Below are 14,319 nucleotides of genomic sequence, written 5' to 3'. Positions count from 1 at the left end.
GACAGCAATTTCTAGGGTTATTGATTGCAATTGAGGTATATGACATAGAAATGAGCAGGTCATTATACATTTATTTGTACTTTGCTTTACATTTCTTATGTCTAGTTTAATCAAAAATAGTGTCTGCACATTTGCTTCAGCAAACCTTTATATAATAGAGGTAGGTGACAGGAGGTCGCTGTGCATATTAATCATTGCAGCCTGACAGGCCTTGGGGCTGATAAAGTGGCATTGTTCTTCCCTCAGCAAGAACATTCTCAAGGTTCCAGATCTTGGCTGGAGTAGTTGCATGGAGCTCAAATGGAGTGCTCGTCCCCAACACGCCAACCTCTCTAGAGCCCTCGAGTCGCACCACTTCTTTCCTAGTGTGCATGATATAGCACATGCACAATACACGAGACTTGCAACACTTTACTTGGCCCTTGTGAGAGTAGGTCATTGAGATGCAAACCTCCCCTTGACGACGCTCAGGGTCACGGTCTAGGACAGCCAGCTGCTTAGCCTTCGAAGGTTGCTGATACTGTTGCCATGGCAGCCTCTTTTATGCCAAGTTTGAGGAAGTTTAAAGACCACTCACATTTCAATGTACCTAATGTACCCTGACTGCTAGCTCTAATACCACTATTAGAAAGCTAATCAAGGTTAAATACGATATGCTTCCTTATTGAAATTGAATTGACTTCTCATCCCTTATCCAAACTCTTAACTACTACCCTGTGTACTCTCTAAAGCCCTATTTATACCTGGTTCTAACATGCATCCTTTGTCCTGATCTTGTCCACATTGTGATTGTACCAACATTTTTACAGGTGTAGATTAGGAGATGGCGCTTGTCTGGATATCGAAGAGGCCTGAACAGTAAAACCATTTAAATCATCATTATCCAGCTCTTTAAAATCATCAACAGGTGATGCAATTGATTTATGGCTTCAATGTGTCTTAAAATAAATATTATTTTGAAAGAATAAAATCATTTGCATATGAGGGACCAGGATATCTGGTCACAATGCAGACACAGTGGACAGGTAAGACATTTTACTACCAGATGTCGATACAATGGCTACAATGTGGACATACAGATTTCAAAATGTATAGGTAAAATATCGACTTTAATATTTTCACAGTAAATAGGCTAACGTCAATCAATATTAAGTATGTTATAGATCCAGTGTAAATTAAACTATTCATATTGAAATGACATTATTCCGACCCCCCGCCCTACTGTGAAGGAAAATATTCTGATGTATACACTTTTAGAACTTTTCCTGTTGAAAAACAATATCCCACATATAAATATTATAATGTACACACACAGGGGTAAAAAAAAAGTTTTTTAGACAAGTGCAAACTTCATGGGCCTTTTCCCAATTAGATGTCCTCACCTCCTGCGTCCTCTCACCTCCTTTTGCTAAAGGTCAAAGGTAATCGAGGAGAGTTGGCGTGGAAAATTAATGTGGATGGAAAACCGCTTGCTTTAAATTTTATTTAACCTTTATTTAACTAGGCAAGTCAGTTAAGAACAAATTCTTATTTACAATGACAGCCTAACCCAGCCAAACCTGGACGACACTGGGCCAATTGTGAACCACGCTATGGGACTCCCAATCACGGCCGGATGTGAAACAATGAGTAACATATATATTTTTTTGTGTGCATCTTTCTCCTCTGACAAAACAAAAGCTGATTCAAAGGTGTGGCAGATTTTCTAAACTCTTCTGTTGTAGGATACACGAGTATCCTCAATGAAAGGTAGGCGGGGGAGGACACTATTCTGTTTGCCTACTAATGAAATGACACACTCCTCAACCACTTATTGGTTTCCGGGTCACAGAGGGGAGGATGGTACTTTGCCCAAACAAGAATCTCCAATGGAGTAGGTCATTGGTTATGATGGTGCCTTCTGATGTCATTGGCCTCCCCCTTGCTTGCAAGAATAAAGACCAAAAGAGGAAAGGCCACCAATTGAGATGTGCCTTTTGTTAAGTAAATCATGTGATAAATGAGCTAAAATGGAGACTGGAGTAGAGCTTTAATAAATAAGAGTCACTAATATGCAGGATAACAGCACCATATGCTGGTATGCATATTCTTAAGAACAGCATGTACCTGGGGAGACTTCCAGGCAGCCTCCAGTCCAAAAGGCCAGGGGCTACATCAGGAAGGTGCAATGTTAGAGAACATTCTGATAGAATGTACCCTTCGCCAAGCACCGCCCCAGAGTTTTGGCCAACCAATCGCAGTGCTCCAATGGAAAGCAACTGCTGTGGAGTGGGACACTTTATTCAAGCTCTCGTTTCAAACACATGAAAGCAGTGGAAAAATGTGATTTTTCTTCAAAAACGGATTAAATGGCTAAATAAATTAACAGTGCACCAGGGGGTACTGTGATTATTGTAATGTGGAGCCTGTTGGATTATTTTATACAAAATTATACATTTGTTTCATTGTTAGCTCAGCTGGTTAGGTTCCTGTGAAGCAATTGTAATGACAGCCCACCACAACATACCTGAGAGTTCTGATTAGCAAGGGGTAGTCTGTGTTTAATTTCATTGTGTATTAAAAACACAGTTTGAGATCATTGTAAGGGGGGGGGGGGGGGGGGGGGGGGGTCTGCACATATTTTCTCAGAAGAAGCAACATGGTAACACAGACAGGAGCAGCTCATAGTCTTTCATTTAAGTGTCTCAGTGCAGACACTTCATTTCAGTAAATGCCTCAGTTGATCCTGAAGGTTTTTGGAGTGTTCCACACTGTGGAGAAAGCAAGGGGAGATATGGTCGATTGCGTCATCAAGTAGTGTTGTGACTGTATTTGGACAGTGATGCAGGTCGACTAACAAAAAAAGTTCATATTTTGACTTACTTCTTCTGGATGGCCTCTTGTCTGGAAGATAAAACAAAGAGTCATGTAAAGTATGATAGTCATCTCCCTAGTGAATGTTTATTATCCAAGCATAGCAATAAACAAATGGCACATGAGCATCAATTCTGACTATCATGATTACCGGATGCACATTGGTCTATCTTGTCCAAAATAAACTGGGGATAACTTACTGATATTGCAAATGGGTGGTGATGATGGACATTTTTCTCAAACTCTGTAAAACAAACAAATTATGTTTTTGAAGTCCGACAATATCAGTGCTAGATCAGGGTGAACACAGTTCCTGTTACTTGAGCTACTGTAGTGTGGACCTGGATCCCAGTACTACTTACATCCTCTGAGTGCAGAATGGCGTCCTCCTGAATGACCATGTTTCTCGCAGCCTGTCCCAGAAGCTGAAAGAGACATTGAGTAAATAGTTTAAAGTGGCTTCCTTTCCTCACCTCCCTTCCCTCCATAAAGATATAGTAAGAAACTGGACCAGTGAGAATGGTAGCCATAGTTCAAGACATAAATGAAAGAGGCAAGTGAAGTAGTTAAGAAAATGACAAAAGGAATTTAGATAGTGGGTCGGGCATATTGAGATGCACCCATCATGTGATGTAGCTGCTATACAAATGAGCTCACTAGCGTTGTCCAGCCTTACTTACTAGTTAACGTTAGCTAGACACAATAACCTTAGCTAGCTAACATCAGTTGGTCAGCGATTCTATGGCTTTTCTTGCTAGCTAGTTAACGTTAGCTGTCGTTGTGGGGCAACCAGCTGGCTAACCAAATGCAGCAAGGTCTCACAAAAAGGTGCTAATCGATTTCCAGCTTTACCTCTTGACTCCGTGATCCCTTTAGCACCTGGCGAGTCAGGGCGATCACATCCCCGCTGCAGGAGCCCACTTTATCAGACAACAATCCTTTGACAGATTGACCAAACCGTGGTTGCGACTCCACGGAAGCCATTGCAGCAAAGATGTTTTATAAACAAACAAGATATACCACACAGTGTCGTTTCCAATCGCAGCAAATGAATCATAGTGGGCAGGACAAGCTTGGGGTTGGGCAGAGCCAAGCACTAGCTGGCAAGATCCTATTGGCACATTCTATGGATGTGTTTACATTTTCCAACAGGAAACGCCTACTTTGAAACTTTTGCAAAGGGTAAAGTCTACAAAACTTAGTACACTCTGTTCGTAACAAATTCTAGTTTTGAGAAAGCCATCTTCTCCCACTGCTGGGCACTGGGCTTCCTCTTGGAAACGCAAACCGGATGCTTCAGATTTATACATCCGGTGAACATCTGACTCATTGTTCTATTGGTGATTGCAGTGTTATGACTACGGAATTGCAGCTTGTCATGAAAACGCCCACTCTTAAACAGTCATGAAAACGCCCACTCTTAAACAGCCAAAACATCTTTGAAACCCCAGAAAATAATTGTCAAAAGTCCATTGCCATTATAAGGTTAGGCTATTGGTGTCTCTTGCCTATAATAGGCATTCCTTTATGCATAAAACAGTTTAAAAAACTGTTAAACAGTTAGTTAATTCATTTATTAATTGTTGTATTTCGTTAGCCTATTATAGTCTATTTGCAACAATATATATTATTTTATCAAACATCTTTAGTGGGATTAATCCAAGTTAAACAAGCGTATCTTGTTTAAATTGGCATGAGCTGTTAGAGATATCTAAGCTTAAAATATGCAGGGTCAAGGTATGGCATTGAAGAAGCCGTATAAAACCCCTCTGCTCCTCAGTGCTGTTGCTATCGAAGTTCAGTGACACTCTGATAACGACGCCAGCCCCTCTCGGCCCAACATACAGCATGGCGTGGTTTTTGTGCATGTGTGTATTCTCTGTGGTCGGGCTGGGTCTACTGCTCTTGCAGGTGAAACTTCGAAGGTCCCTGGAGACCAGAGGGGGCCCTCCGAGCCTGCCCGTGTTCCCACTCATCGGGAGCCTGTTGAGCCTGCGAAGCAATCAGGCACCGCATGTCCTCTTCCAGAAGCTGCAGCAGAAGTATGGACATACCTATTCTCTAATGATGGGCCCACACACAGTCATCCTTGTCAACCACCACCAGCACGCCAAAGAGGTCCTCCTTAAAAAGGGGAAAATCTTTGCAGGAAGACCCAGAACAGTGAGTGGTTATTTTTTCTTGAACTTGTTTTATTCTATTCTATATGACAGAGACCATTTAAAATCAGCCTGATCACTTATTTGCTTGTCTTTGATGCATAATAACATTGATATAATTGTGCCTGAAATGTACATTAAAATAAATGTCATGTGTAATGCAGTGAATTTTTACAGTTAACATTTGTTACATAATCATTGATTGGCATTTCTCACTCCTTATGCTCTCCTAGCCTACATAATAAAATATTTGTTCTTAACAAGGTAACCACAGACCTGTTGACGAGGGACGGTAAAGATATTGCCTTTGCAGACTACGGTGCCACTTGGAGATTTCATCGTAAAACAGTGCATGGAGCCTTGTGTATGTTTGGTGAGGGCTCTGCCTCCATCGAGAAGATTAGTGAGTACCAAACAAAGTTTATATCCATTATAACAATTTGTTGTTGAATCTGACCACTTTGATTCAGGTGTACTGAGAAACCCTCTCTGTCTCTGTCTCTGTCTCTCTCTCTCTCTCTCTCCAGTCTGTAGGGAAGCTCTCTCCCTGTGTGACACTCTGCGAGAGTCAGGAAGTGCATCGTTGGACTTGTCCCCAGAGCTGACAAGAGCTGTCACCAACGTGGTCTGCTCTCTCTGCTTCAGCTCCTCCTATTGCCGCGGCGACCCCGAGTTTGAGGCCATGCTGCAGTTCAGCCAGGGCATCGTGGATACGGTCGCTAAGGACAGTCTGGTGGACATCTTCCCATGGCTACAGGTACAGTGCAACTTGTTGTTTATAGCCCCCTGGATGGAATGGACCAGTACATCTCTCAGGTTTCCTCAGTGCCTCTATACACGTCTTATTTTCTCCCTCTTAGGTCTTCCCCAACGCAGACCTGCGTCTCCTAAAGCAGTGTGTGTCAATCAGAGACAAGCTGCTTCAGAAAAAATACGAGGAACACAAGGTAGGCTACAGCAGGTAGGTACAGTAGGTACTTTCCTCTATATAAATAGAATATAGATGAAAGTATCTATTGTAGCTCATCATTTTTTATGAATATCAGGGAAATACCAGTTGCAGCAGGCCATGGTGTATGGCCGTGCTTTACGTTATGCTCCTCAACAGTCGGACTACAGCGATCATGAACAGAGAGACCTGCTGGACGCCCTGCTAAGGGCCAAACGCAGTGCTGAGAACAACAACACTGCCGAGATCACCATGGAGACCGTGGGCCTTAGTGAAGACCACCTGCTCATGACCGTGGGTGACATATTTGGAGCCGGAGTGGAAACCACGTCAACAGTCCTAAAATGGGCAATTGCCTACCTCATCCACCATCCACAGGTACAACAGCGAATTCAGGAGGAACTGGACAGTGTGGTGGGGGGAGACAGAACCCCCCAGCTCAGTGACAGGGGGAGCCTGCCCTACCTGGAGGCCACCATTAGAGAGGTGCTACGCATCCGGCCTGTTGCCCCTCTACTCATCCCCCATGTAGCCCAAACAGACACCAGGTACACACACATTACTGTTTTGATCTAAAGACGTTTCTTTGTACTGATAGCAAGTTCACTCTGTTCTGTTTCTGTATGTATTTAATTTGCAGTATTGGCAAGTTCACTGTTAGGAAAGGTGCTCGCATCATCATCAACTTGTGGTCCCTGCATCACGATGAGAAGGAGTGGAAGAACCCAGAGATGTTTGACCCTGGTGAGAATGTCTCAAGTTAATAGACTATTTATACCTCATTCTCTGTGTATTAGTGTCCTCAGTCCTCCCTGTGTCCTCAGTTTTCTGTGTCTCAGTCTTTCTCTCTTGTGTCTCCACAGGTCGCTTCCTGAACGAGGAGGGGACAGGTCTGTGCATCCCCTCGCCCAGCTACTTGCCGTTTGGGGCAGGGGTGAGAGTGTGTCTGGGAGAGGCGCTGGCTAAGATGGAGATCTTCCTCTTCCTCTCCTGGATCCTTCAGCGTTTAACTATGACCGTGTCCCCGGGCCAGCCACTGCCCAGCCTGGAAGGAAAGTTTGGGGTAGTCCTCCAGCCGGTCAAATACAAGGTCAATGCCACACCAAGAGCAGGCTGGGAGAAGAGCCATCTCCAGACCTCTTAGACCCCCCCCCCCTCCACCCTTAACGAATGACATGCATGGGTGTTAATGTTTAAACACTAATAGTGGTGCATTTGAATTGACCTTGGAATCTCATAGCTCCAGTTGGTCAAGTTGTGAAGATGATATAAATGCGTTCTAGTGCTTTTGAGGTTGGTACAACTCTACAATGAATTAGATTTTTAGCTAGAGCGCTAAGCAAGATAGTGTTGCTAATAATAAGTTGGTTAACTAGCTGACAATGTGTCAAACCATAGACTGTATTGGTCAAAGTAGCTTCTTTATCCACATAGCTAAAGGCATTGTTTTACCATCTTTTGGTCGCAAAGGTGACAGGTCATTGATGAAACGTCAGAACTCGATGATACTCAGGTATCATCATTCTGGCCTGAGTTTTTCACTTGGAACTTGGAGGGCATTGACTTGGAGGGCATTGTACTGGCTATTTTGGAGTCGGGAACTCGTATTTCCACATTTCAGAGAGCTCTCGAATGCACCATAGAACATGGAAACAGGCGTGAACTAAGGTTGTGATACATTACGCAGAGACAGCCCTTGTAATGACTGCTATTTTTCACTGTATTGATGTTGAACAATGCTGTATATTTTTTTGCCTTAATGAGCTGTACTAATGTATTCCGTTACTACTGTTTTACATAATACTGTCTTTCAGTGATGAATAAAAAATCATATGGCACTCTGTTGATGTTTGGTCAATAAAACTAACCACAGTATTTCCAGCTACAGAGAAAATCCAAGTGAGAGCATATTCTTGCAGAGAAGTCCCCTTAGTGGCGCTGGCATCCTAACAATATACTGTCATTCCAAGTAAGACACACTCACAAAATGGCCTCACTGACAAATAAATGTCAACAGCATAAAGCACATGTCATATTCAGCATTCTTTAATATCTATTCATTTGACTGAGTTTTTGTACAAAAGATTATCAATGAAATATAAATTGCAATTTCCTTCAGCAGATGATAACAAAGAGGAAAAGATCAAAATGCAATTTAGCACGAATGGCTTCTTCAATTGGAAGAAATATATTGGTCTTTTTCTAAAATTGACGTCACTGATTGAAACGCCACTAGCGCGCACCACCTCTAACTAGCTAGTCATTTCACATCGGCTACACAATCAATATATATATTTACGCTCAGTGTGTCCTCTTGATAGCTGGTGAAAAGTTGTTTCTTTTGTAGAATTGTCCTTCTATCTCCCGCTCTCTCTCTCTGTTGAGGTTAGAGTGGATTGTTCAGAGTGACATTCCTTCATTCGTTATAGAATGGATGTTTTGGCGGTTGTCGTTCTTCACGTTCAATGAAACCGAATTCCTAGCTGCAGACTAGTAATTAATATCAAAGACTTGTTCTTATTCTGTCGGTATCGATAGTCTAAGAGTTTAACCATGTGGTATGGTTAAAAGATTCAGCAATGGTCTGCAACCTTTGTCCCCTCCTAATGGAGAAAAACATGGTCTGGTGATAATTTCTCAAAGTTGGGTTTTATTCGGAATTGCAGAAAAGGGACTGTCCCAGGATGCCTGACCCTAACTGGGCTCAGGGGCGGTCCTCTGATTTAGCTCAAATCAAAAGGGAATTGGATTTTCCTTCATTAAACAGTCCAAAATCATATTACACAATTTTACAAACAGTATCATACTCACTCATTCATCTTATACAACAATTAGATGTAAACCTTATATCTGAGGCTATTATATAAACATCGTTATGGTAATGTGGCCACACCCTCTCCCATGAGCTTCCCCAAGTTGTAACAAACGGACCAGTTCGTAGCTGGATTCTTCACCGATCTTTTATACTTTCCCCGGAACATGAAATTTGTTCGTACCTCAAGTTCTGTGAGGTGGAAGAAATTCCTTTGTGCTTTGCTGCAGGAGGGACTGGTGCACTTCACAAAATAGATGGCATCATCAGGACGGAAAATTACGTGGATATATTGAAGCAACATCTCAAGACATCAGTCAGGAAGTTAAAGCTTGGTCGCAAATGGGTCTTTCAAATGGACAATGACCCCAAACATACTTGCAAAGTTGTGGCAAAATGGCTTAAGAACAACAACGTCAAGGTATTGGAGTGGCCATCACAAAGCCCTGACCTCAATCCTATAGAAAATTTGTGGGCAGAACTGAAAAGTCGTGTGCGAGCAAGGAGGCCTACAAACCTGACTCAGTCGCACCAGCTCTGTCAGGAGGAATGGGCCAAAATTCACACATCTTTTTGTGGGAAGCTTGTGGAAGGCTACCCAAAAAGTTTGACCCAAGTTCAACAATTTAAAGGCAATGCTACCAAATACTAATTGAGTGTATGTAAACTTCTGACCCACTGGGAATGTGACAAAAGAAACAAAAGCTGAAATAAATCATTCTCTCTACTATTATTCTGACATAAAGTGGTGATCCTAACTAACCTAATACAGGGAATTTATACTAGGATTAAATGTCAGGAATTGTGAAAAACTGAGTTTAAATGTATTTGGCTAAGGTGTATGTAAACTTCAGACTTCAACTGTAATTAACTTTACCCAGTAACTTACCAGGACATTTTAGATAAAAACCTGTTTGCTTCTGCCAGGAGGCGGGCACTTGGCCACACGTGGATCTTTCAGCAAGACAATAACCCCAAGCACACATCAAAATCCACAAAGAAATGGTTAATTGACCACATAATCAACATTTCACAATGGCCATCTCAGTCTCTGGACTTGAACCCCATTGAAAACCTGTGGTTTGAATTGAAGAAGGCCGTCCATTAGAGCAGACAGATATCAAGGACCTGGAAAGACTCTGGATGGTCTAAGATCCCTCCCAATGTATTCTCCAATCTCATAAAACATATTATAAAAAGGCTCAGTGTTGTTATCCTTGCAAGGGGAGGGTGCTAGAGTATTGAAAACAGAGGTGCCAATCATTTTGAACCCTATAGTTTAGCATACAATATAGCTCATTATTAGCATATTTATCAAGGGTGCCAATAATTATGGTCTATATAGAGCTCTGGCCATGCACACTTGAGACACCTCACTTTTGTTTTTCAGGGGTCACAGCAGTAAGGTTGAAAATACTGTATCCCTGAAAACCAGAAACATCAGCTTTCTGCCGACTCAGCGGAGAGTGGTCTGTCTATGGATGCCACAATCAGAGCTTTGCATTCAGAGCTTTGCATATGTAAAAGTGAGACTAGCCGTTGCTCATTTGTCATATGGTATAGACGCCGTAGCCAGTATACACTTCCTCATAATAGTCAGAATTAATCTAAGATAACTCAAGAAATCTGTCATTAATTTTGACGTTTTTGCAGAGGAAAACTTAGTTGTGCCATTTTACATCTAACTAAGATGTTTGGTGCAGTATTTCTCAAGTGAGCTGATCGTGGAGACAGCAGAGGGCGCATGCCCACATCCACATTGACAGGATGTCATCACAGACAATCTGAAATGGTCCACCCACACAGACAGTGTGGTGATGAAGGTGCAACAGCGCCTCTTCAACCTCAGGAGGCTGAAGAAATCCCCTAAGACCCTCACAAACTTTCACAGATGCAACAATGAGAGCATCCTGTCGGGCTGTATCACCGCCTGGCACGGCAACTGCACCGTCCACAACCACAGGGCTCTTCAGAGGGTGGTGCAGTCTGCCCAACGCATCACCGGGGGCACACTGCCTACCCTCCAGGACATCTACAGCACCCGATGTCACAGGCAGGCCAAAAAGATAATCAAGGACACCAACCACCCAAGCCACGGCCTGTTCATTCCGCTATCATCCAGAAGGCCAGGTCATTACAGGTGCATCAAAGCTGGGATGAGAGACTGAAAAACTGCTTCTATCTCAGGGCCATCAGACTGTTAAATAGCCATCACTAGCCGGCCTCCACCCAGTACCCTGCGCTGAACTTAGTCACTGTCACTAGTTGACTACCACCTGGTTACTCAACCCTGCACCTTAGAGACTGCTGCCCAATGTACATAGACATGGAACACTGTCACTTTAATAATGGAACACTGGTCACTTTAAACTGCTTTACTCATTTCATATGTATATACTGTATTCTAGTCAATACAATCCTATTCCACAATTGCTGTATGTATACTATTCTATCCTACGTATTCTACAGATACACTAAATATTCTATCCACAGTGTCCATAATGTCTATACATCCCATCACACATATACTGTGTAATATATATACACACACACACACACTGTATTTATACTCTGGACTTTGCTCGTCCTAATATGTATATATTTCCTAATTCCATTCTTTTACTTTTAGATTTGTGTATTGTTGTGAATTGTTAGATATGACTGCACTGTTGGAGCTAGGAACACAAGCTTTTCGCTACACACTCAATAACATCTGTTAAATGTGTGTATGCAACTTATTCCTCTATTTGGATTGGTGGATACATCTCATTATTTTAATTTAGTTTTCAATATTGTTGTTGACGTCAACCGCCTGTTTTCAATGGAGAAAGAAGTTCATGTCACGAATATGCAAAGTAATCTTGAGATAACTTCGATAGAAAGTGTTTTATCTCAAAGTCGCCGAGATGTCACGTGTCCTACCGACTTTTATCAGTACACTAGTAACAACCTAAGCATTACGAAACTTTGATCAAATAAAACTCACATAGCCTCTCATTGACCTCCATACAAAAACTCATCGCTTTTGTGAAAGAAACAAAACATTGCAACTTGCTGGAGAAGACAGATTTTTGGCCAAGTTGGGCTTCGCCTCTCATACAAATAAAGGTTGATTCGCTACCACACCCACATCGGAAACTCTGTGAAGTTATTTTGGAGCGAGTTAAGTAATTACATGTTTAATTTCATTAATAAGACCCATGTATCTACAATGAAAGATGTAATGTTGTTATTGTTATTGTTATTACTCAAATGAAAACAAAACTGCTGAATTAGTAATTAATTTCTTCATTCTCTCTGGTAAATGTTGTTTACACAAAAACACATATTGGAAATCTGTTCCCAAATGCAATATATTTTTACTTGAAATACAATATTTTATAAAATCTCTAGAATTAGTCAAAAACATTTTTTTTTTAACATTGTATTCTTACAACACTACCATAGGTTTATACAACTGTAACCCCTGACCTTATTCTATTTATTTTAACTTTTGAAACTCAATTAATGTGTAGTGAATGTTTTTATATATATATATTACGTCAATGTTCTTTTACTTTTCTTTAGAGAATTATTGTTATATATAAATATATATATATATATATATATATATATATATATATATATATATATATATATATAATAATAATAAATAAAACCACATCGGAAGTACAATCATGGCCTCTGGGAGCTGCTTTACTACTCTATAGAGGTATGTGAAACCCAGTTCCCAATAAGGCTACACAGTATTAATCAAAGCGTAGGCTATTCAATCATATAATATATTACATAAAGGGTACGTAACAAGACTTCGTGATTCCTTAGTAAAAGGGAGTTCTGAAGACACATTACAATAACCGAGACACATTAAACCGGTCATATTCACCGTTTCAAACATTAACCTCCGCACTGCATAGGTGTGTGAGTTTTTGTGCAATAAACGTGGTGTCTCTTTAACATGAGGTCAGACGATGATGCTCCATGCTAATCTAAAACTGAAAAATAAGAATATACCTTGTAATCCTTCTTGGCGCATCTCTCTTGCTTTGTTCATTCCGGTTGTGTAATTTCCTACATCATATGTTGATGTTAGACTGTGTATCTCATTTAGTCATTTATGTCTTGTCTGAATAAATCAACGATTATATATATATATATATATATATATATATATATATATATATATATATATATATATAAACACAAGAGGCCGCTGTTATGTCTGAATTCGACCCAAAACCAATGAGGAAGTCTACAGTGTTGAAAGCGGTTCTATGAAACCAATTTGTACCTCCAGCAAAGCTCTCAACCGTGCCAGCCTGCTTTTAGTTTCTATTCAGTTCGACATGGCATAAATTCATCATTTGAACTGTACAGGAACTCTATAATCTACTGGCCTTTGTGTGGCTCAGCAGTGAGACTCCAGGCTTTTAGGGTCAGTGCATCACCACCTTAAGATATGCCTACATATGGCACGGCTGCATTACAGAGGAATGCACATTGTGATGCAAGCATTGTGCTACTTTCTTCTAAGGAGGGACACATTCACAGGCACACACACACACCTCTCACTCACAGGTTTGGGGGATCAACTCTGAGTCTCTGTGTCTGTGTGTATATTGGTGTCTGTGTGGATCTGAATCTGGGGTCTGCATCTATCACAAATGTTTTCTTCCTCCTCCCTTCCCAGCATGTGTCTTCCTCCTCCCTCCCAGAGTTCCTGGTTATCACACATCTCGATTGCCAAGTCGCCTGTAAAGCGCAGTTACCTGCCCAACGCCGAGTTATTGTTGTCAGGGAAACCATTGCCATGCTCCCCCTGTGTAGACACGGGGGGCCGCAGTGGGGGTTGTGTCTGGGTATGTGGTGGTGGTCTGGGGGAAGGATGAGGGCAGTCAGGGTGCTGGGTGGACAGAGAGGCTGACTGGAGGGGGACTGTAGGGAGGGGGAGGAGTGGCAGTGCTGTCAACTACCTCTTCATAGGTTGGCAGCATGTAGTCAGGCAGGAATCCTATACAACGAGAAAGGGAAGGAGCGGATATTAATTGAAATGTCTTGATATACAGTACCAGTCAATCCTTTGGACACACCTACTCATTCAATGTTTTTTCTTTATTTGTACAATTTTCTACATTGTAGAATAATAGTGAAGACATCAAAACTATGAAATAACACATATGGAATCATGTAGTAACCAAAAAAGTATTAAGGGAAAGGGAAAGGGGGAGACCTAGTCAGTTGTACAACTGAATACCTTCAACTGAAATAAGTCTTCCGCATTTAAATTAAACAAATCAAAATATATTTTATATTTGAGATTCTTCAAAGTAGCCACCCTTTGCCTTAAAGAGAGCTTTGCACACTCTTGGCATTCTCTTACCCAGCTTCATGAGGTAGTCACCTGGAATGCATGTCAATTAACAGGAGTGCCTTGTTAAAAGTTAATTTATGGTATTTATTTCCTTAATGCGTTTGAGCCAATAAGTTGTGTTGTGACAAGGTAGGATTGGTATGCGGAAGATAGCCCTATTTGGTAAAAGACTAAG

General features: G+C 41.4%; 3 protein-coding genes across 3 annotated transcripts in view; 1 reads left to right on the top strand and 2 right to left on the bottom strand.

Annotated features, from left to right (window-relative positions):
• Nucleotides 1-1,092: 1,092 nt before the first annotated feature.
• borcs7 (BLOC-1 related complex subunit 7) lies at nucleotides 1,093-3,884 on the bottom strand. Its single transcript, XM_021599833.2, has 5 exons — nucleotides 3,706-3,884; nucleotides 3,216-3,278; nucleotides 3,054-3,097; nucleotides 2,863-2,883; nucleotides 1,093-2,750 (listed from the first exon to the last, which is right to left on the bottom strand). Exons 1-5 carry the CDS (start codon nucleotides 3,835-3,837, stop codon nucleotides 2,699-2,701), a joined length of 312 nt encoding a protein of 103 aa, XP_021455508.1. The 5' UTR covers nucleotides 3,838-3,884; the 3' UTR covers nucleotides 1,093-2,698.
• Nucleotides 3,885-4,654: 770 nt separating this feature from the next.
• cyp17a1 (cytochrome P450, family 17, subfamily A, polypeptide 1) lies at nucleotides 4,655-7,799 on the top strand. Its single transcript, NM_001124747.1, is given in 7 exon segments — nucleotides 4,655-5,016; nucleotides 5,277-5,415; nucleotides 5,540-5,769; nucleotides 5,873-5,959; nucleotides 6,121-6,509; nucleotides 6,602-6,705; nucleotides 6,825-7,799. Coding segments are annotated over 7 exon segments (1,545 nt in total). The 5' UTR covers nucleotides 4,655-4,701; the 3' UTR covers nucleotides 7,106-7,799.
• Nucleotides 7,800-12,979: 5,180 nt separating this feature from the next.
• Nucleotides 12,980-14,319, bottom strand: part of fbxw4 (F-box and WD repeat domain containing 4) — a 57,365-nt gene continuing 56,025 nt past the window's right edge. Inside the window, exon 11 of the mRNA XM_036983599.1 lies at nucleotides 12,980-13,784. Coding sequence (XP_036839494.1) covers nucleotides 13,669-13,784 — 116 coding nt within the window. The 3' untranslated portion in view covers nucleotides 12,980-13,668. The remainder of the gene's footprint in view (nucleotides 13,785-14,319) is intronic.

Source organism: Oncorhynchus mykiss, chromosome 1, assembly GCF_013265735.2.
Source record: "Oncorhynchus mykiss isolate Arlee chromosome 1, USDA_OmykA_1.1, whole genome shotgun sequence".
Lineage (NCBI taxonomy): Eukaryota > Metazoa > Chordata > Actinopteri > Salmoniformes > Salmonidae > Oncorhynchus > Oncorhynchus mykiss.
Note: the sequence above shows the minus strand (reverse complement) of the source record. Positions and strands in the feature narration are given on the sequence as shown.

Excerpts from the sequence above, each read along its gene's own strand:
- borcs7 (XM_021599833.2), bottom strand. The coding sequence starts at position 3,837 with ATGGCTTCCGTGGAGTCGCAACCACGGTTTGGTCAATCTGTCAAAGGA. Across the intron at positions 3,279-3,705 it reads AGGGATCACGGAGTCAAGAG|CTTCTGGGACAGGCTGCGAG; the intron begins GTAAAGCTGGAA and ends TGTCTCTTTCAG. Across the intron at positions 2,884-3,053 it reads ACCACCCATTTGCAATATCA|ACAAGAGGCCATCCAGAAGA; the intron begins GTAAGTTATCCC and ends TTTATCTTCCAG.